This window comes from Sebastes fasciatus, chromosome 15, assembly GCF_043250625.1.
Source record: "Sebastes fasciatus isolate fSebFas1 chromosome 15, fSebFas1.pri, whole genome shotgun sequence".
Classification (NCBI taxonomy): domain Eukaryota; kingdom Metazoa; phylum Chordata; class Actinopteri; order Perciformes; family Sebastidae; genus Sebastes; species Sebastes fasciatus.
Genome location: NC_133809.1, coordinates 32,569,171 through 32,592,852, shown reverse-complemented (window position 1 = coordinate 32,592,852; position 23,682 = coordinate 32,569,171). Strand labels below are relative to the sequence as shown.

At 40.9% G+C, this 23,682-nt stretch overlaps 1 protein-coding gene across 1 annotated transcript in view; it reads left to right on the top strand.

Moving 5' to 3' along the window:
* The window catches only part of gabrr2a (gamma-aminobutyric acid type A receptor subunit rho2a), a 106,136-nt gene extending 82,998 nt beyond the window's left edge, over positions 1–23,138 (top strand). The window contains exons 7-9 of the mRNA XM_074659967.1: positions 2,370–2,522; positions 5,947–6,155; positions 19,644–23,138. Coding sequence (XP_074516068.1) covers positions 2,370–2,522; positions 5,947–6,155; positions 19,644–19,979 — 698 coding nt within the window. The 3' untranslated portion in view covers positions 19,980–23,138. The remainder of the gene's footprint in view (positions 1–2,369; positions 2,523–5,946; positions 6,156–19,643) is intronic.
* The last annotated feature ends 544 nt before the right edge of the window (positions 23,139–23,682 follow it).

The following is a 23,682-nucleotide window of genomic DNA, read 5'->3' as shown; positions in this document are numbered from 1 at the left end:
GCGCCGTGATGATGACAGCTTTCCTGCTTCCTTCACAGCCAACAGGATAAAAGACAGATTTTAGAGAAGCGTCTGTCCTGCAGCAGTTTGACTTCCAAAAACTAGAGACAATGAAAATATGGGACATTGTCTCAATATGTGGGACATGGGACAAGGGAGTAAAATGCTGTGCAGTCCCTCGTAAAGTGGGACACCTGGTCACAGTAGTGCTTTCCTGTGTTATCTGTAGCCTATAGTAGGGTATCATTCAGATCCCAGTCAGGATGCTCGTACATATTATACACAGACACATGCTGAATCTCTACAGTGAATCAAAGATACCAGGAGATACTGGGTTTGGGGGTCCCATCCCTAGAAAATTTAATGTTTTTTGACTTAGAACTGTGCAATTTGACATCATTTAGGACCTTTATTATTACTAGTTAGATCATTATTTATTTAGACTGTGTTGGAACTGCAGAGTTGGTGATAATTATCTGTGGGTTTATAACTAAAAGCAGCCTCCCATCACACATAGTCATTGATCCACAATATCAAAATATTGATTAGAGCAGCATTAACTGTAAGTGTCCTCAGGGTGGAGGGGTGAACCTGATTTATCACTGCCAACAGGCAGAGAGAGAGAAAGTCTGAAATGTATTATCTGGGGAAAATCTATAGAACTGTTTTATCAGAGAAAAATACTGCATTGAATCAAAATATGTATATAACGTCAAGTTGTAGTAGCTTAAACACAAGACAATGATTTGACATTTTCTCTCCTGCCTCAATGTGTGTTTTCCTGACTTTTAACAGCCCCCAACAGGTCCAGTCCAGTTCAGCAGCCAGTCAAACACTTAAAGTAGGCCTGCACCAATCTGTTCACACTCACAGCAAGAATATTGTCAAATTAGTTTAAAAGGGTTTAAACTACCTTCCTCTTACGAATACACACTGGCTGCTTCACAGACTGCCATCTCCTCAACCGATACTCCGAGCTCGGCAGCATAAAACAATTTCTTTCCAGACGTGCAAAATGTTTCAGCCAGCATCACATCTTAATTGGCAACATTTTATGCAAATCAGATGAACGGAGGCTGTACAAATTTACATCTAGCAAACAACCAGCTAAGTAGAGAAATTACAGTGATGCAAAACGTTGCACTCCTGATAGCAAATAGCTGTAGGTTTAGTAAATATTCCCCTATCAACAGTCACATCATCAGTCACTTTTTAGGTTTGGATTTTACTGTTGACATGATTATTATTTGCTATGTTACAATAATTATAATAATATATATTGCAAGAATTGCATTAACAAGTGGAAATACTGTAATTCAATAGTGTAACGTGAGTGCATGGCTATCATTTAGATATAGTTTGATAAAGTTGCAAAGTACATAAAAGTGCAGTTCAGGTACTACACAGAAATACTTTTGATGTAATGTCATGTATGTTAGCAGGGATTTAAAGGGAATGGACACATGCATTTTGTGACTTGATGCAAAGTAAGTGAAGATTTATACACACAGCCCTTGAAGCATTTCAAAGGAATTGTGAAAGAGGCAGGACATCAACAAAATAGAATCAAAACAGAATAAAACAACAGTTAGGATAAGCAAGGGAACTGAAGTGAGTCTTAAAAGGTTGAATTAGATGACCTCACTGTGAGAGGTGAACTGCTCTAAAGTTTAGGGGTAAAACCACTGACTGTGTATGAGAAGTGGACGTAGTCACAGTGACATCATGTTCGTGGACTGCCCGGCCGTCGCCTTCTTGACATGAAGACAACAAAATATGGATTAATTTCACATCCCTTTCAAACAATAAAATCTTAAAAAATAATAATTAAAAAAATAATACGATTGCACATGTTTGAAATTGTATGATAAATGTTATATTTTAGTGTATTTTCATCAAATGTATAGTTACAGTTGTAGTCAAAGAGTAGCAGAATACATTCAGTTGCAACTTTATATACTGGATCATATTTTATACTAGGCAAGGATACAAAATCTCTTCTTTGTATTGCTTCTCCATTGTAATCTCCATGGTATAGATTATTTTATTTACAAGTTATTTTAGGTGGGTTTTTAGGGCACGAGAGGTTCATTTGATGGATGTATACTTTGATATTAGAGGTCAAAGGTCACAGATTATGCTCCAGCATCTTTTAAGAACTCTGTGTAGTTTGACATCATTACATAGATTACATGTCATTACATCAATCACATATTATGCTAATAATAAGGATTTAGAATACTCTGTATAAGTTGAGCACATTTCTTAAATGCAGGAAATGAAACCCCATGGGAAATGTTGACAACGTTTTGTGTGACCTGTTTCTACTTTGTCGAGTGTTCCACCCCGTCTCTTGCTGTTATTTGCAGGCTGGTACAATCGTCTCTACATCAACTTCACGTTGAGACGCCACATCTTCTTCTTCCTGCTGCAGACATACTTCCCCGCCACGCTCATGGTGATGCTTTCATGGGTGTCGTTCTGGATCGACCGCCGGGCTGTGCCGGCCAGAGTTTCCCTGGGTAAGAAGAAAAAAGAACTCTTGTCAAATGTCCTTTGAAGAGATTGTGCGTGCCGGAGGAAAATCTGTCTGTAAAATGATGAAAGCTAGCTGTGACATGGCTCCACCAATTGGGAACACACACATGCATGTGTGAACACACAAACCTCCCACGCGCTACCACTCTCACTTTTCTTTTGAATTATTTTCTGTGTTGGGGCTGTTGCTGTACTTGTTTTCCCCCTCGCTGAGATCCTCTCGTGGCTCATCTCATCGCTCTTATTAACGTCAGCTGTTAGGATGGGATATTTTTACAAAATCCTTTTTGATATCTTTACTGCCTTTTGTTTTGTTTTTATCTTCTCCTATTTGCAATATATAATTATATCCCAATCCCAATTATATCTCACTCCCACACACACCATCCTGCTGCCACTAATACTCACTAGAGCACCAAATGTGGATTAGTCGACCGCTGAAAATAGTCCCCAACAAATGTAACATGTCCTCCTGTTGGAGTAACGTCTGCTAAAAACTACGGTGAGCAGCTGTTTGAGGAAATGACTCAAATGAGTGTTTAAAAAACAAAATGAAACTTTATATTAGTGATCTGTATTTAAAGATGTATGTGTTTGTTTATGTGAGAGCCAAACAGGGTAGGGAAGTCAGAAAGAGACAGAGAAAAGAGTCATATTGTTGGTTTAAGTCCTTTCATGGAATCTGTTGACAATTAAAAAAAAGAGTTTTACCATCTTCATTGTTATTCATAAAAAAATTCCAAATATTTGTTTACAATCATTATATTCAAAGATGCAACAACTCCCTAACACTCCATCAAGTCCCCATGGACTTTTAGTTAGTTAGTTTACAACAGTGGTTCTCAAACTGTGTGGCGCGCCCCCCTAGTGGGGCACAGAGGCATGACAGGTCGGGTGCACGTGACCGCGGGACAATGTGATGCGGAATGAATGTTCTGACGTCTGAATATTTTTCACAGTGGAACAGTAAACATGGTACATCCATGGTAGCGATGGTGTTCACTCAGACGGGTAGTCTGTAGGTTTACACAACGGACAGATATTTGACAGGGACAAAAAGAAAAACAGACGGTGCTTCGGAGACAAACAAGACGATGTGCTCATCTGAAAGTATGACGAAAAACAACATTTTCACCGGTTAGAAACTGTTTTTTCTCCTGCACGCACCTCTGTTAACGGGGCGTTCTAGCAGCAATCCAACCGCACCATAAATTACATTTATATAAATATAAATAATAATGAAGGCGGTGGGAGATGAGGAGAGGTAGTGTGTATTTTATATCTGAAAACTGTGGCAGCTGACAGTATGAGACCCAACAAATGAAGAAGACCTTTAGAAACATTACATCCCAGTCACGTCTCACCCTACCAACCTATTAAACATACAGGGACTACCGACTGAATAAACTAGAGGAAATTATCATCAGGCAAACTTATTTCTTCTCAAAACATTATTAGTTATGTTTGTCATCTGAAGAAAACCAACAGATTATTATTATTATTATTATTATTTTCGGAAAAGTTACAGTTCATTTGTATATTGTGTCGAACAGAAATAGACAGAGCACATGAGGAGATCTGTGTCTGTCTCCTTCAAACTGACTGACGGAGTGCCCTGTACCCTGTACCATAGTATGGGATAGGTGATGGTGAACACAAGAAAACACTTCTCCCTCCAAATGGAGGAATGACAGAAAGAGTTTGAGAACCACTGGTTTACAGAAACACCTTAAGGCCAACATACTGGTGGCGTGTGACGTGTCACAACATTCAATTCAATTCAATTCAATTTATTTTTATATAGTGTCAAATCACAACAGAAGTTATCTCAAGACGCTTTATATATAGAGCAGGTCTTAGACCGTACACCATAGTTTAGAGACCCAACAAGATCCACCAAGCATGCTATCTATTGTTTCTTATGTAAAGCCACAGTACGGCCTGCTAGCTCTTCATGTTAACGTGCCACAATACTCCACTTCTTATTTCCAAGTGTCCACACTTGTCAACTTTCATCACAATTGTTTCCCAGATCAGCCTATCCTTGTACCATACCTTGACTAATTTTTCTGTGTGTGTGGTGCGTCCAGTGTGCGCTACAGGCGTCAAGTATAATGTGAACGTACACAGCATGGCTGATGTGTGCTAAAGCCTGTAGCTACTAGATGCTCTATTGTTCTGTTGTAGAGTCTCATATCCACATCACACCAGTCAGTGATATCATACACCATCACTGACAGATGTGGGCGACAGAATTAGAGAAAAAGTAAATGGAGTTCTGTTACCAAATCTTCCTGTTGAAGTTGCTGCAGTTTGCCCTCAGCAGCTGTCCTTATCGTCTCCACTATAGCATGGTATGGTACGAGTCACTCGTACTATCAACAGCTCATACAACACTAAGCACTATTATACTACTATACACTCTTTACTGCACTACATTTATTTGATAACTTACTGGTTATTTTTCAGATTTAGATTATTATTACAAAGTGCAATCAGAAAATATATTTTGATGTATCATCACAGAAAAAGCCATATGAAACTAGAACACCTGATGAATCCATCGGTACCAACCGTGTCAGACTAGCTGGTCATGAAGGAGGTTAAATAACGCTCCAAACTTACGCTAAATTTTGATCAGGAAAAACTGTCATTTCCATTTTCAAAGGGGTCCCTTGACCTCTGACCTCCAGATCAGTGAATGTAAATGGGTTCTATGGGTACCCACGAGTCTCCCCTTTACAGACATGCCCACTTTATGATAATCACATGCAATTTGGGGCAAGTCATAAGTCATGATAAGAGAATTAAAAACCTGACAAATCTCCCTTTAAGGTACATTTAGAACAGATAAGAAAATGTTTATTTTAACTATGGACAATCATGAAATTAATTGTGATTAAATATTTTAATCGATTAACAGCCCTATTGATAATCTAGTAATACAATATTTATAATTCTGAAATGGGCCATAATGAGTACTTTTACTTTTGGTACTTAGAGTATATTTTGATGCCAATATTTTTGTACTTTTACTTAAGTATACATTTGAATGCAGGACTTTTACTTGTAACAGAGTATTTCTAAACTGTGGTATTACTACTTTTACTTGAGTAAAAGTTCTTGGTACTTATTCCACCACTGATACCTTCTAACCTGGGAGTGTTGGAGAGCATGCTAACTGGGAGCCTCACAGAGGAGTATTCATTGCAATGCTGTTGGTCCACATTGCATCATATTGTAGAAGTAGTCATGTTATTGCTTCAGCTACCCAATGCTGGGTCATCTTCCTGATCCAGAGCAGCCCGTTATACTGTGTGTACACTGTGAGAGTAATAAAAATAGACAAACTCAGATTCAGACCCATTTCCTGTCGTGTGATTAGAACGTTGTGTATCCTGTGTCCAGGCATCACCACAGTGCTGACCATGTCCACCATCATCACTGGAGTCAATGCGTCCATGCCCCGGGTGTCCTACATCAAGGCGGTGGACATTTACCTGTGGGTCAGCTTCGTCTTTGTCTTCTTGTCTGTGTTGGAGTACGCCGCCGTCAACTACCTGTCCACCGTCCAGGACCGCCGAGAGCGCAAGATGAGAGAGCGGGCACGGTCTCAGGTTGGTTTCTGCCGGGTGCTGTGTGAAAAAACTCCAAACTGGCATGCAATATTAATAAAAGAGGCATCCGTCTGTCTCTGCCCATGAGCCAGACCAGTCCCTTCAGCTGTTCAGAGAATCCAAAAACTCCAGCCACTTTGTGCTATTTCACTTACAGCAGCATCTGTCAGGCTGCCTGGATACATCCAGAACGACCAGAGCAGCAGTGAAACAGTGAGAAACACAGTGTTTGTATTCAGCAGTTAACTGGATAGTTTGAGAAAGTTGGTAAAGTATGTTCAACAATTCTGTTTGAAACAGTTAGCCTGTTGAACTAGAATAACTGATCTGGTTTTGGATGAATAAAGGAACTCACTACACATACTGTTAAAAGTCCCTGACTACTATAACCATCAGGGCTCCCTGGTCAACCCTCTCTCCCTCAGGCTTCATACACAGTTTGGCTAATAGACTTCCACCACTTTTCCAATACGTTTCATGACTGGAGGTTCTGTGAAATCTGTGTTTATGTAAAAAGTAGGGCTGTCAAAGTCAACGCCATAATAATGAGTTGACATAAATTTGCGCATTAATGCAATCGATCTTTTGGAGGTTGTGGCGGCTCAGTTTTAAAGCTAGAGTGAAGATACTGATATCATATGAAACTAGAAAACCTAAAGAATCCTTCAGTACCAACCAAAAGAGGTTAAATAACGTTCCAAACTTACGCTAAATTTATGGTGAGGAAAAACTGTTAGGCCGTTTTCAAAGGGGTCCCTTGACCTCTGACCTCCAGATCAGTGAATGTAAATGGGTTCTATGGGTACCCACGAGTCTCCCCTTTACAGACATGCCCACTTTATGATAATCACATGCAGTTTGGGGCAAGTCATAGTCAAGTCAGCACACTGACACACTGACAGCTGTTGTTGCCTGTTGGGCTGCAGTTTGCCATGTTATGATTTGAGCATATGTTTTATGCTAAATGCAGTACCTGTGAGGGTTTCTGGACAATATCTGTCATTGTTTTGTGTTGTTAACTGATTTACAATAATAAATATATACATACATTTGCATAAAGCAGCATATTTGTCCACTCCCATGTTGATAAGATGATTAAATACTTGACAAATCTCCCTTTAAGGTTCAATTTCAACAGATAAAAAATGTGTGATTAATTTGCAATTAATTGCGATTAAATATTTTAATCGATTGACAGCACTACTTTTGAATATTTCTGCATACTGGGGTCCATAAACAGTCTTGAATTCCATAAATTGGGTATCACTGTAAAGCTGAGACTCTGATGGATCCAATGAGCCCAACTGTATTCATGTGTGATGATGTTGGTCCCCATAGGAGACATTTCATTGACCTCCCTGTATAAAATGACCTGTGGTGACCTCTAGGATAATCACAGCCTCATGAAACTTCAAACTGTGACGTCTATTTCTCAAATCAGATGTTTTCAGAAACATATTTTAGCTTACTGTTTATCTGTAAAATGAGAAAGTTTGGTTTTGGCTCAACTGTTTTCAACATGGCGGCCGGGTCACAAACTTTCTCATTTTACAGCGAATAATAGAAATAGAATAGGAATAGAATGGACATTGGACTGTTTCCCATGGTCATTTGACTGGTATATAAGAAAATGGTGATTGTTGTTAGTTGTTATGGTGACAACACACATCAGAGGGGCCGTAAAGTCTTGTCGCCGGTAGCTTGTCCTTCTCCGGAGTGGTGGGGAGTGAGGCGGAGGAACCATTACACCAGCTCTGCCACTGGCCACCAGCCTGCTGTTTGGCTCATTTTCTGTAACCAGTGTAGCATTAAAGCGTGGCGGAATTAGCAAGCTAGCTAACTAGCCGGCTGTACGCTAGCTAGCATGCTAATTCCACCATGCTTTAATGCAGCACTGTGCTTTCCTCCGCTGTGACCAGAGTGTGTGGATGAAGCATTAAGTTGTTAAATGTTACTCATTTACTCCGTCTCTCTGTGTTTGCTAACGTTACTACTCTGCTTGTTTGGTAACGTTACTGCAGATCCTCACCTCAGTTAGTCTGCGACTTTCCGTAAGTCGGTTTAGTTAATACGGAAGTTAGCCCGCAACAACAGCCGCGATGGCAACGGTACACATAAACTCTGGAAATGGGAGCTGTCACACAGAATTGAAACTGCAAACACCACAAACACAACACGTTGTTGCAGCAGTGACTGGCATTTTCGTTCTAGCACACAATGGGCTTCTGCTTCCTGTTGCAGCAAAGCAATGCAGGCTATGTGGATTGTTGCTTTGCATGTCAATCAAAATACATTTTACAGTCAAGCTCTGCAATCCTATGGTGTAACTTTAATTTTTAATTTATAAAAAAAAAAAAATAATTCCCCATTCCTTTCAGAATGGTTCAGTATAGTATGACACATCTTTGTCATAGTGTACATTAAATGTCCTTTAAAGGGACTGTTTCAGAAATTGGTTGTAACAGCGACACCTGTGGCCGTTAAGTCAACGAAAGTCAGCGTGTGCACGCGCTACCTGATTGTGAGCGAGCATCGCTCAAAACAGTGAGGAGACACACGTCAGCTAAAAGCACAATATCACTCTATATTTCAGCTGCTTGGCAGTAATGTTAGCTGACCAGACGAAGGTCTCTCCATGAATCAATGCTGATCCTAGTGTTGGCTTTTCCTGCCTCAGCCTCCCGACCGCGGCCGGAGGGAACGGGGGAGACGCCGGAGTTTTGGTCGGAGACGATAACGTTTCTCTCTGCGGAGCCCCGTCACTTCACAAGACACGGGAAACCTCTGTTGGTCTGGAGGAGCCGCAGCAGTTATTTCTGCACAAACGTCCACTGTACATTCACTAGATATTCTCAGAGCTAAACTAACTCTTCTGCAGTGTGCAGTGTGGAGTGTGCGCGCATGCACGTGTAGAGGTGGAGCGAGAGAGCGAGAATGCGCGTGGTGTGTGAGTGAAGGCAAGCAGAGGAGCAGAATACAGCAGAGACTCCGGTCCTGGAGACCAAAGCTACGGTCTCCCCCGCGTCCTCCGGCTGCGGCCAACACTGTTTAACAGACGGGCTTCACTAGATACAACCAAGAGGTTTTGGTGCTTCACTGTAGTTTGTGTTGGAGTCTGAGTCTGAACAGCGTAGCCACACGCAAGCGCGCATGGGACACCGACCCGGATTGATTTATACGTGTAAGAAGTTACACACAGTCCCTTTAAAACCCAATAACTGGGATATTAATGGGACAGTCCTGCAGTCCACTTTTCAGACTAGTCTCTTACAAGACAGATTTTCAAAAAGACAAAAAGTTGTACAACTGACTACATACTGTAGTTTTGTTTGGCGGGAAAGGTCTCTCTGGGGTGCTGCTACAGCAATATCTTTCTAAGTGTGATTAATGAAACCACAGTAGGAGGATGAGGTGGTGGGGTTCCAGCAGGCTGGAGCAGCAGCGTGGGAGGTATACATGACACCAGTGTTAAGCAGCAACATAGAGACAGTTTAAACCAGGGGTTCTCAACCTTTTGCAACTGAAGGCCCACTTGTGATTGTCAAAACATTTCCGAGGACCACCTTCCCAAATAAATGAGTAAAAAACCTAACATGTTTATACAACAAATAATAAACTGGGCTGTAGATATGTGTTATGTCACTGTCAGCTGTAAAGACCAAAATACATATTCTGCTTACCCTCAGTGAGACACTTGGGCTTGCCTCTGGGAAATAATGAGATCAAGTCGTGGTGGGATGGGTGGGAGGCTGACACGCAGAGTAGCATTCAAAGTTGCTTTCAGTTTGTTCCTTGCCTTTGATTTGTGACAGTCACAATGGAAAACCCTGACTCACATAAATAGGTGGTGGTGAAAGGCAACAGAAATTTGATTGCCCGGTCTACTTGTGTGAGCTGAAGCTTCAGGCTGCTGTCTGCTGATAGTTCCATCAGTTCATTTTCCAACACAGTGGAGAGAGCTATGTCTTCTGAAACAGGGTCATATTTCCTCACCACACGCTTCGGAGCTTTTACTGGCGCAGGGTTGTCTCCCACATCACTTTTTCGCTTTAAAAACCGATCCATTTTGTCTCACTGCATCCGAGAACGTTAGCTAGCTAGCTAACAGTGGCAAACACGTTTGTCTCTACCTGATGATGTTTGGTGTTTTTACACAAGGCCTATTGAAGGAGCTTTGGGTCACACTTAATCAACGAGCCTTCGGGTTACCGCACATGCGCAGTAATATCTGCTCTGCACTCGCCGAAATTGAGCCGATCGCAACGCACGACCGCAGCTCCAGTTACACTGCGCATGTGTTATACCCAATACAAGACCCGTGTCCGCCCGTGTCTCAGCCTCCTTCAATAGGCTTTGGTTTTACGGCAGCTGGCATCTTACCTCCTTTAGGTTTTACCTGTTCACTTTGCTAAATAATAATAAAAAAATAATCTAGTACCACTGCCTCCGCGGCACACTAGATAGCGCTCTGCGGCCCACCGGTGGGCCGCAGAGCGCTGGTTGAGAATGGCTGGTTTAAACCATTGCTCCGCAGTTGTATTTTCCAGTACAATTTCTGTGGCTTTAAAAATCCAAGTTGTAACTGGAAACACACAGTTAAGTGCTTGAACACTTCACAGTGTATCTCTGTCATAGGCCATACATGCTCCAGTAATAAAGACAAAAAGAATGTAGCGAAGTTCATAGGAGCTACCGGCCGCCACATCTACTGTACACGCACCGCCGCTGCCAGGAGCCCCACGCTCATAATGTCAAGTGCCCCGAGTGTGGGAAAACAAGAATATGCATTGTCTTTGGCAAGTAAAGCGGACGGCACAAATTTGATGGCAAGTGGGGCTGATCGCCTGTTGCCCCATCTGGGTATCTGGAGTTCCTGCCAACCCACAAACTGTGAACTCAGACAACCCAGTCAGTTTTTGTGGGCTGTCTAGATCAGAAAACATGTGATTCAACAAGCCATTCAGATTTCAACCCAGTCTCACGGGTAGGCGCATGACAACATTACACGGACATTTGCAGGTCATGAGTACGCATTTAGCCTTTTTGCGTGTCATTTGTACGCCACACTAATATCCACAGTTAGGGTCAGGCAAGAAAACCACTTAGTTAGGTTAAGGAAAAACGTCATGGTTGGGCTTAACATAAGTATGTAAACTAAGACCCATCCACCTAACCACCTGCCCACCATATGTGGTCTTTCTTGCTTATGTGTTACTAACTCTTACCGTAGCATTTATACGCAGATGCGTTCACATTGCAGTCAGTACAGGATACATGGCGTACAATTGACAAGCGGAAATCAAGAAAGGCGTACTTATTGCACACTAAACGCCTTGTGCGTTATTGTTGCATTTATACAGCTTTTTGTGTGAACTGGCTGCAGATGTGGCTCCCCTTCCTATATCACATGCAGGCTCATTAGAATATACCTTTGCAAAGGTGCACCATATTTTTCTCGGAAGCCATTCAGAGCAGACTGGGCCTTTTCAGGAGGGGGTCTGTTACGACCCAGAGAAAATCCCACAAATCAAGAGTTTTCAAAAATATACAAGTTTTTATTTAAGTGCAACACAGATATAGTTGACCAATAAGTAACCAAACAGCTAAGTTAAGTAAAAACCAAACTAACCCCTAAAGTTTTACCCATAACTAACTAAACTGGTGAGCCAGCAAAAAGGAACAAAAGAGGGGAAGCCACCTCAGCCCAGGGCTGCGTTCGAATAGTCAAATAATTACGTCCTAACGTCTTTTCCTAACCACTTTTCCTTGACCTCAGTGGAAAACGTCATGAGGTCAAGGAAAGATGAGAAGGAGAATTAAGAAGGAGTTAGGAAAAGACAACAGCGGTGTTAGGAGAATCGACTGCTCTTTCACTAGACTCCGTCATCATGATGCGACGGCGGCGGATGTTAGTGACGTCAGTCTGCCGTGGTGAAACTACAATGTTCTGAAGATGGACTACAAAAGGCGCTGCTTCTCCCCGTGCGTTATTAAATAGGTCTTTCAGTGACAGACTCCTTCACCTGCGGTGTGTGAAAGAGAGATAACACAGCTCCTCCTCCTCCTGCTGCTGGAACACTCTATCATCATATAATCTCATCATCTGACCTAACGTGGAAAAATATCACTTAATTACCACGGTTGGAATTGAAATAAACAGGAATATATGATAAATATTGAGTTAATTGTTCGAGTTATGGAGAAGGGGTTGGACCATATACTGTAAGTGTAGGCTGGACTTCTTCCAACTTCTTTTCGAAATATTCGTAATATGAATTTATGTTGATTATTTGTTAATTGGTTGTTTACTGTTCATTTTATCAGTTATTCTTGTTTTGTTTTTTACTGAGGTATTTGTTACATGTTCGAAATAAATAATTAATTAAAAATAAAGTGAAACAAAATGGTTGTCACTGTCCACTCATATTAACATGAATCCCAATTAGTGTATGAGCGTATGAAAGTAATATGCAAGATAAGCATATAGTTTGTTATTATGAACGGCCGAATGGTGCGTCGCTTTACATGCTACGGCTGCAAGGAATTGTGGGATGTTATTCTCTCGTTTCCTTTGGTAAAGGATGCTCCAGTGTATCCTATGCTAAAGGAGTTAATAAAGGAAGCATTGAAGCTCCTTTCCTTAACTTTTGGTGAGTTCGAACGGCTCTTATCATGGCTGCTACTGAGGTACTTCCGGGTCATTTCACTCAGTTAGGAACCTTCCTAAGCAAAAAGGACTATTCGAACGCAACCCAGCTCTTACAGAGCCGGCGGGTGCTTCCCTCTACCCCTGAACAACAAAACCCCAAACTAAACCCTGACAAACAGAAACAAAACACCAAAAACTAGACCACCGGACTCACCAGAAAAGATAAAGAACTAAACAACAAAAACTACATGTGGTCACTATTCTGTTGCTGCTGCTGCCAGGCCAGTGATCCCAAATCCCATCCCCCTTTTTATTGATTCCCAATCAAGAGAGAACAGCCACACCTGGAGAGAAGAAACACAGACCACGGGTCTTTCCCATTTGTGCTTTTATACGGCTTGAGTCCTCTCCTCGACTCCTCTCCTCGTGTCTTAGTCCCACCCACGGGAGACATGAGACGTCGTTTCCTCTGAAGCGTCATGTGAAGCGACGTCCGTTTCTGATGACAGCAGCAGCTGATCACAGCTGGATCAGCTGTCAGTCAGCTTTAACAGCTGTTTATGTCTGAACTGATCTAATACTAATAAAGAAACAGAGTTATCAGAGCAGCAGTGTTTCTCTCTGTTTAACAAACACCTGCACATGAATAATAGCTGCAGTCTGTATTTCTACTGTGGACTGAGTCCTGCTTAGAGGACCAGGAACCATCTCTACTGGATCAATATATTTATATTATTTATTCATTATTAGCGTCTGTAGTTATTGATATTCTGACAGTAGAAGTTATTTATAAAGCTGAATGTTTGAGGGAAAAGTGAAATGATATAACTCATATCAAACCCGACACTCAGGAATTATCAGCCTCACATGACTGAATGGAAATGAGGATAAATTATGTAAAAGGTGTAAAAGAGAGACTCTCCTTCTCTCTCTGACTTTAACTGGATCCTTAATAAAAGTTAACGGGGGAAATAACAGATGATCAAAAGAAAACTCTTTCTAATGATTGAAGAAAGTTGATTGAGGTCCGTTCCTTGTCAGGTTTTATAAACCCCTTTCAGTGTCAGACTCCTTCAGTGACGGTGTGTGAAACAGAGCTGCTGCAGGTCCTTCTGCTGCTGGATCACTTTACCATCAACATGGTCCGTCTGTTGTTCACACCTTCAATTAACACTGATGGTGAATCAGAAGACAACTAAACTCTAAATCTTTTAATCTGTGATCTGTCTTCACTCCGGTATAAAACTGCAGTGATGTTGATGTATCAGATCAGTCTGATCGGCGCAGCGTCCAATCAATAACTGATATCCAATAAGGGGGCGTGTCGGTCGGTGATAAACTTCCGTGGAGGAGACACTGGAGGATGCACTGGTGTATCCTCGCTCATAGGTCCTCCAGCAAGCCTCCTCGCTCCTCCATCCTCGCTCCTCGATGCGCATTTTATGAATTGGGACGTCCTTCAAGATGGAGGACTGAGATCGATTTCAGGGTCACAGCCGGAGGATCGAGGAGCGAGGAGACGAGGAGGCGAAAAATTATGAAATGAGAAGCACCTCAAGATTAGGCATGAGACAGGATCAGCATGATCAGAAGGAGGGGGAGCATAACAGGGTCTTAAAGAGACAGACGCTAAAACGGAGTGTTTCAGACAGAGAGTGCATACAGGGATATTCAGACAGACAGGATGAGAAAAACAATGTGTTCTTTCTAACATTAAAGCATGTAAACATGTTCTAGTAGAAACCCAAAATATAAGTATGAACCTGGAAATGAGCACGATATGCCCCCTTTAACTTCCAGCGCTAATGTAAAAATTGTTATATTTTGGGATAAAAAAATAAAACATGTATACATTTATATAATATATATAATAATATTTAATATACACACACAGTAAGCTTGGGTTCCACAGCATTCAGCAGGGAGTGCATGCAACTGTAAAAGATAATGAGCATTAAAGAATGAATGTACCGGAGATCGTGTTCACTAAGCCACCAAAGCAGTTTGGGGAATTTGCTAATGGACACAAATGGCCATTAAACTGATTCAGAATTTATATTACAGTAATAAATAATAAATATAAAAGTTTTGTTTCATTTATCATTATTAGGTAAATATGACAGAGGGATGGGCATCATGGGGTCTATTGTACTTGTGCCTGTAAGTATTTTCACCTTGTTTGTGGGTCATTAAAAACAGCAAACTTACTTTGCTTATGCCAGCCTCATTTTAAAAATGCTGCTTTATTTCTGATATTTTAATGTCAAATTTCTCTCACAGAAACAGTGAACAAACAGGTGGAATTGTTGGGGTTATCTGGGGATGTCGGTACTGATGTTAAAGTTCATTTCCGTGAGCCCAGGCTGTTGAGTACACGATAGGAGGTCTGGCACTATGAGTGAATCAGTGTCCACTGCTGTTTGATATTCAGATCAGTCTCAATATTAATGAATGCACACAGAGTGATTCACAATTTTTTATATATTTTTATATATGATTGACTCTCTCCACAAAAAATATTTTTCAATGCACATAACAGGGCTCCAGAGTGCAACCATTTTGGTCGCTTATCTGTCTAGTGCAAGTAAACATTTGCATTGGTGGCACCGGTGCGCCTGACGTCTGGCAGGTCTGTCTCTGTGTGCGTATGTGTGACACCGCGCCCTGTAGGGGGGAGTGGGCTGATTTGAGCCTGTGGTGAAGTTGAGCCACCCGTTGTTTCTAGGCAACCATAGACAAAATTGGTCATCTGACCACACATTTTTGAAGAGTCATCCATTTAACTGACCCTGTGATGGAGATAGGCCCATGTGATAAGTGGTAAGCACGTGGGTTCAAAAATCAGTTTGTGAGTGATTTTTTTATGTTGACGGAGTCGTGATTCTGAACTATTACAGACAACTTTGAAAAAAAGTGTTAATGCTTTAGGAGGTTACAATATGGGGCTATACTGTTAGCATGACATCAGCTCTAAACTAGGATGCTAATTTTTATTTATTTTTTAACCGATAGCCGTTAAGTGCGTGCATCGCATGCAGCGGTGCTGTATTTAGTGCCTAACAAACCAATATAAACTGGAAAAACAAAGTTGGTAAACTTGTGTTTGGTGGATTATTTCTCTGTTGTTACAATGTTAATGGTCATTGTATTTTACATCATCGGAAAGCCTGTTTATTTACCTTCGCAATGATGTCCAACTTGTAAGGATCATGTATTTGTGGGATGAGCAGCACAGCTGATTATGTGGGGAGCGCCCAAGAAACATTTGCCAAAATGCTCTGCCAATGGTAAACAGTGTATTCTCCTGTTGGTGTTGACTCTTGTTTTGAGTTGTTTGGTGGATTGGATGATTGAACTCTCTATCAGTAACAAGGAACAAACAAGACATATTAGCAATTTTAAACTTTATTAATTTAATACACCGTCAGGAGCTTCAGTAGCGGTGGAAGATCCATACGCAGCCACAACAGCCTGGCACCTCCTCCTCATGCTGGTCACCAACCTGGTCACACGTTGCTGTGGGATGGCGTTCCATTCCTCAACCAGGATTCGTTGCAGGTCAGCCAGCGTGGTTGTGTTGGTCACTCTAACACGTACAGCATGCCCAAGCTGATCCTACAAGTGTTGAATTGGGTTGAGGTCTGGACTCTTGGCAGGCCGTTCCATTCTCTCTACTCCCATATTGTGGAGGTAGTCTGTGATAACCCTGGCTCTGTGGGGGTGAGCGTTGTCGTCTTGGAGGATGAAGTTAGGTCCCAGATTGTGGAGATATGGGATCGCCACTGACTGCAGAATCTCATCCCGATATCTCACTGCATTGAGATGGCCTTCAATGATGACAAGCCTTGTTTTTCCAGTGAGGGAGAGGGAATTTAGGATATCTCTTTTTATCACTACATAAATCAGAAAATACTGTTGACATGTTTTCACGATTAAAATGTCGTATAAATCAGGCTAAGATTGATAAATTAACAAACCCCTCTCTAAATACCTTCAGAATATAGATTGGAATGAAATTGGAAAGTTTGGAGTATGTAAGTGTTACTGAAGGGGAGATTTCTGGCTCAGTGTCTGAGGAAAAGTTTGAACACGTTCACCACTTAGCAGTAGCTTAACAGAATAAGAAAAAATAGTTTTGTGAAGAGAGTCATTCATATATAACTCACAAAATACATTTAGGAATCCATCTGCGTTCATTCATTAATATTGAGACTGATCTGGCTCCATAGTACTGTATGATGTCTGTAGGGAATGAAGAGACTCATTACATATACTGCACACTTAACACTCCTGAAAGGGCTCGTCTGTGTTCATTATTCATTTTACTCGATCAAGTAACTCCAAAAATCATGGTAACAAGCTATGAATTATTTGTGAGCAGCAACATTAAATTTCTAAGGATTATGATTCTCAGTTTGCCAGAAACTAGAAAACCAGAAAAAGGTTTATACATCAAAAATGTGTTAATTAAACTATTGTAAACCATTTAAAAAGATATGGTGATGTCCTACATTTTTCTTATTGTCAGCAAATCAATCCACACCATCCTGCTGTAAAAACTAGAACATTAAATATGGATTAATCCGCCACTGAAAATAGTCCCCAACAAATGCACTATTTCCTCCTGATTGAGAAATGTTTCATAAAAACTACACTGACCAGCTGGTTTAGAAAATTGTGAATATGAAGTAGTCAGTAACGTTATAGTAACTGTGAATGTAGCAGTGCCGTGTGTGAGCAGTTTACACTGTCGGTGAATAAATGCTACAATTCCTCAAGACCCAAGCCAAGATCCCGTGTCCTGCTGGCCACCTGCTGGTTAAAGTGAAGAGGGTTAGCCCCGAAGCTACCGACAACTTCGGCCCAGGCTCACTTAAGGTGGGCTGTTAAGGTGGATCAGCTGTTCTCATTTTAGTGTCAAGCCACTCCTATGAGTTCTGGTGGAGTGGCTGCTGAGTCAACACCTAGCGATAAAATTTGGTTTGCCAGTCCGGTCCGGTGTTGTGCCTTAATATCAAACCAGTTTGGAAAATGTTTAGGAGACAGTTCATTTTACAGCTCCGCAAATTTCATGGTAATTAAGTGATAATTAGCAAGTAACCTATTAGAATTTTTTTGGGAATTACTTCCAAATTACCCCAATATTTACCTCAACATTTATTGAAAATTACTTTATTATAAACATTATTTAATAATTATATCAGGTATTTCTCAATAACTGATAAATTATTTAATACATTTAATGATATAAAAATACATTTAATTTATTAGCAAATAAGTTCTTTGAAATGTCTTAAAAAAAACTCCCTCAATCATGACATCAGCTACCAGGTTACATCTGTAGACAATAAGTCACACAACGGTGAGATGTGTGCCTGATCACAAGTGTCTTCTATTAGTTTTGGTTTTCCACCTCCGATGAAGAGCAGCGCACAGACGCTTCTCAAGCCTAAGGGCCCTATTTTAACCATTATATGCAATGTTAGTATATAATTATTATAATATAGTCATTTTCGATACATGTTGAGGTAAATATTGGGGTAATTTGGCAGTAATTCCAAAGAAATTTATAATAGGTTACCTGCTAATTATCACATAATTACCATGAAATTTGCAGACCTGTAAAATGAAGAGTTACCAATTTTAACCGGCCCAACTCTAGCAGCCACAGCAGCAGGGTCATAAACAGAAGAAAATGCAGCGGGTGGTTAATGCAGTGAGTTCATCAAACAGGGCAGTACCTGAAATTAAAAAAAAAAACGTGGTCAGATCTAAAGGCAGAGGGAAAAAAAAATATTGCATTCCATCATCAGAGTGTGTCTGCTTCTGGTCGGGGCAAGGGCACACCCGAGCTGTCACCACTGGAAACCCAAATACATATACATATATATATATATATATATCTCTATATATAGAGATATATATATATATATACATGCATACTATACTCTGGGAACCACCACGGTGTCTCCAGTGTGCTCTGTGTGCCTGACAGCACAGTCAGATATGTGATGCTGAGACAGCGCTGTTGAAAGCAGAATTTGATTAGAGATTTGAGGTGGCTTATATATTTTACATTTGAATGGCTATATTATATATATAATAGTTATGGCTCATTAGCACAAATTACACTGCTGGTTTGAATGTTTATGATAAAGTGGATCTATAAGTAACTTGTGAGGTGTGAGAGGCATCATTATGATGCCTCTCACACATTTTATTTCTACAATCTGGCTTCACCTCTCAATCTGCGTCAGCAATTTCCCATCAAGTTTGTTTTTATAGATCACAACCTTTGCATGGGAAGTGGCGTACACCTCCTTTAGGCCCTGTTTGGTGTGTATGCAACGGTTATAAATTCATACAAGGTTCATAAACTGGTTGATTGGGTCACAACCCATAGACATATACGTATAGACAGTGGCGATGGTTTGAAGAGGTCCCAGTCTAAAAGGTTTGGGAACTACTTCATTCCAGGAAAAGTCAGGGGGGTCATCTAATGGTGGTGTTAAATGATGGGCCCATTGGTCAACTCAGTTAAAAAGGATTATCAGTGAAATTAATACCAAATGTTGCAGTATTTCTGCCTGTGGTTGTTGAGAATTCTTGCTCTGGACCAGAGTGTTGGAGAAACCAACAAGTTAACAATCACCCATGATAAGCAGGGAAAAAAAGTTCTTAGCATGGATTACCAAAGTCAACCATCTACTCAGGCCACTGATGGGTTTTGATTTCTTATTTGAACACTTCAGGCTCAGGTTGCCTTAAATCTCCCTAAACTTTGGTGTAATCCAATTAAAATTCCAATAATGATTCTATTGTATATTTCTCCCTGCCAGTCACTGCCCTGCACCTGCGGAATCTCCCAGACGCGAACCATGACCATGTTGGATGGCACCTACAGCGAGGCCGACACCAACAGCCTGGCCGGCTACACCGAGGAGCCCATGGTGCCAGAGGAGGAGCAGGAGGAGCTGCACGAGGTTCCAGAGAAACCTGAACACATGGTGGTCCATCTGTCTGTGAGCAGCGAGTCAACCACCACCAAGAAGAAGAAGAGCCTGCGTGGCCTCAACATCATCCAGAACACGCACGCCATTGACAAATACTCCCGGATGTTTTTCCCTGGTTCGTACATCTTCTTCAACCTTATCTACTGGTCCGTCTACTGCTGAAAGACACTCCTGAGTGTGGACTGAGGCCAGAGACAGTGACATATACGTATATGCTGCATCAGAATGGGACACTAATTCTGAGGGTGCTGTTGTCCTGTATGTCTGGCTCTGCAAAGTGCAAGTTCTGCAAAAATTCAGCATTGAGACTTTGGGATTGATTGAGCACTCTCTTGATTTATTTATTTTTTTCCTCATGCAGCAATTTGAATGTTCATTAGCGCTCTAAACTATAAACAAAGAAAATAATCATTTGAATGCTGCTTTTAAACTACTGATGCTAATTTTCAGTCTGTTTCAGCTTCATTAACTGTCATCTGCTGTGGAAAAGCTCTTTTTCATCAATTAATCATTTCTCTCTACCTTGACATATAAGTCAAGTCTATCCAAAGGTAGCGCTAATTTCTCGTCAATAGAAAAAGTTATTTATTGCACTAATGCTCCAGTCAGGTGCCATTACCATATTATTGCAAAAGAAAATGGCTCAACGTGAATTAAATGAGCACTGGTCAAATCTGAAATGATGGAAAACCATGTAGGAAATGGAACATTTCTGTTTGCTTCATGTATTAATTTGAGGAACGTTAGTCTCCTCATCGCTATACACAGGTTTTTTTAATGCTCAAAAATGCAGATGGATGGAAGCGCACTTATAGAGACACCCTCAGAGGGAACAGAGCAAAAATGAACATCTATAGGATAACTATCTTCAGCAACACTTGATCTCTTGAGGAAATTTGATATTTCAGTGATGATCTTGAGATAACAGGCCTAAAAAAATATTGGCCATCATGACCAATCTCAACTTCCGTAGCACTGAACATGCAAATTGTGTATTTTTCACCGTATTAGTTCTGATATGGTTATGCTGTTCTATAAGACTACAATGACTTTTTGATAAACTGGCCTCTTGCTACTGTAAACTTTCGCAGCAAGGTAGTTTGCACAACACAACACTGGATTACTTAAAGGAGCATCTTAATTATTGCTAATTGCCTTAGTGGGCCATTTTCTCCTAAGGTCACTGTAGTCATTTAATCCTTGTTGGCAAACAGTTCTAACGAACAAAAGCTAGCTTAATAAAACAACTTCAGAACTTAACAGCAACCCCACTGAATGCAGCCATTCATTCAATATCATTTAAGATTGATCTTTTTTGTTTTTGAAATAAAAGTTAAGTGCAGATTTGGGACACTGGAATCAGCTTTCTTGTCCATGTTGCACTTCTCAGGCAGAACATTGAATTTGCCTGAACTTCTTTAGAAATTCGAGTGGTGACTTCTCATAGTGTGAAAACGCGCTTACCCAGTTGATGTAGCTGGTAACTGATCTAAGCTATCATTGTAATACTTGTTTTGACTAATTTAATCTCATTAGAAATAACAGTGACCCAAGTCTCAATTAGAGGGTTTGCATATGATTTATAGCAGCCCAGTCGCCAGGACAAAAATTTTGGAATTGTACATTTATGTTGTTTTTCATGGTTACGTTCCGGTTGACACGTAACATGCATAACATCACAAAACAACCGTAACGTAACAACCATTACGTTGCGTTGCGTTGCGTTGCGTTGCGTTGCGTTGCGTTGCGTTGCGCTGCGCTGCGCTGCGCTGCGTTGCGTTGCGTTGCGTTACGCTGCATTACGTTATGCTACATTACAGTTGTACGTTAATATTTTAACACAAACCATGATGTTTGTTCTAATCTAGTAGTAGTTTTTTTGCCTAAACCTAATCAAACGCCTGATAACATTAACCCTGTGACATTGTGTTTTTCTGCAAGTGTGATACGAGGCTGTTATGAAACGTATTTAAGAAACTTGGTTTGGTTCAGAAACGTTGACATTCAATGTATCCCGAAACGTACAATGCCAACATTTTTTCTGGCGACTGGGTTGTTTATGGGCTAAAGTAGGTAGTGAATCTACGTAAGCAGTAATGAACACAGTTGACTATGCTGACAACCGTGGTTGTCATTTGGGAATTCATACTTAATTTAAGGCTTCTTGCATCATTAACACTGAAAAGCTGAAACACATTACTGGGGTGTCCATGAGTATCTGCTCAACAAAGATAAATGACCATGTATGGAAAATGTAAAGGCCAACAAACTAATCATTGTTTTAACTAATCATCATCTCTGTGGATGAGGTGCTCAAGTTTTACTAACCAGTCCAGTAACAGATACTTTTCAGTTTTTTTGAAAGACCGATGACAGAAACTATCCGTAAGAAAATCCATGTCTGGTCGAAGATGGTGGAACAGTGACAGCACTTTGGCTAGATATGTGGTGGCCCAGAGGTGCTAAAACTCAAGATTTCAGAAAATACATGAACAAAACTGAAGCAAATTGCAGTTCATTCATTCATTATCCGTAACCCGAATCCTATTCAGGGTCGCGGGGGTGCTGGACCCGATCCCAGCTGACATTGGGTGAAGGCGGGGTACAGGTCGCCAGACTATCACAGATCTGACACATAAAGACAGACAACCATTCACACGTACAGGCAATTTAGAATCAACAATGATCTTAACCTGCATGTCTTTGGACTGTGGGAGGAAACCTGAGAACCCAGAGAAAATCCAGGCTAACACGGGGAGAACATGCTAACTCCACACAGAAGGACCCCAAACCGGATTCGAACCTGCAACCCTCTTGCTTTGAGGCAACAGTGATAACCACTGCACCACTGTGCAGCCCACATTTAGTTCATAAAACTTGAAATCAGAAAGTACATTTTAGTCAATACACTTTTATTCAACACATTTGGAAAAAAAACAACAACACATCAGCATTTTAAAAAAACACAAAACTTTTGAAAACACATTTTAGAGACATGTTTTACAAATTAAAAAGGTCAGATTCTATTTTTCCCATTTTGACATTGGATGTTGATGATAGTCTGTGATGGCTACAAGAAGCTGGAATTAGGACAAGCTCATTTATTGTGTTTTGTGCACCCCCCATGGACTGAAATTACAGTCTGTAATGTGGTTCCACTTGTAAAACTTTGTTTACTTTAAGATACTGTGGTGAGATAAGGACTAGTTTGTCCACAATGTGTAAGAATACCTACAGAAGCCTGTTGCTGTAGCAGGGTGGTCACCTGTGAGGATTGTAGGAAAACAAGCTCACCCTGGCCATGTGTATCTGCCAAAAAGTATCCCAGACTTGACTGTTTATTCAAATAATCCCTTTGGCAATTCACTGCAATTGATCTTGAGAGCACTGACAGTATTTGATGAAGATGAATCAAACAATATAAAAACAAGTTCAGTGCATTAAAGGTGCAATGTGTAACATGTAGCCACATGCTCCAAAGAGATAGGGGGCAGCATTTGACCTCTACTACTGGATTCATACAATCTAAGTTTACAGGCATCAGTTTTAAAACAAAAAGCCAACTACTAACTAACAGCAGGGCAAGAATACGCAAAATTAAACCAAACTGCTGAAACTCTGAGAGCTGGTCAAAATAACGCTGCTATCTGCATCAGCCTGCATTGTGTTGACTGTGCCACTAACTGGGGGCTGTACGGTCGATACTCTTGATAGTGTATTGGCTTGTGTCCGGGGGGGAAAGTTTGCTGATTGAAAGTCTTGTGTTTGTTTGACAGGACGGGCCGGGGCTAGCTTGTTAGCATGCTAATATCAGTAGCCCTGTGACCTCTTCACATTCGGTTGATAATGTAAGTCAATTATTTGA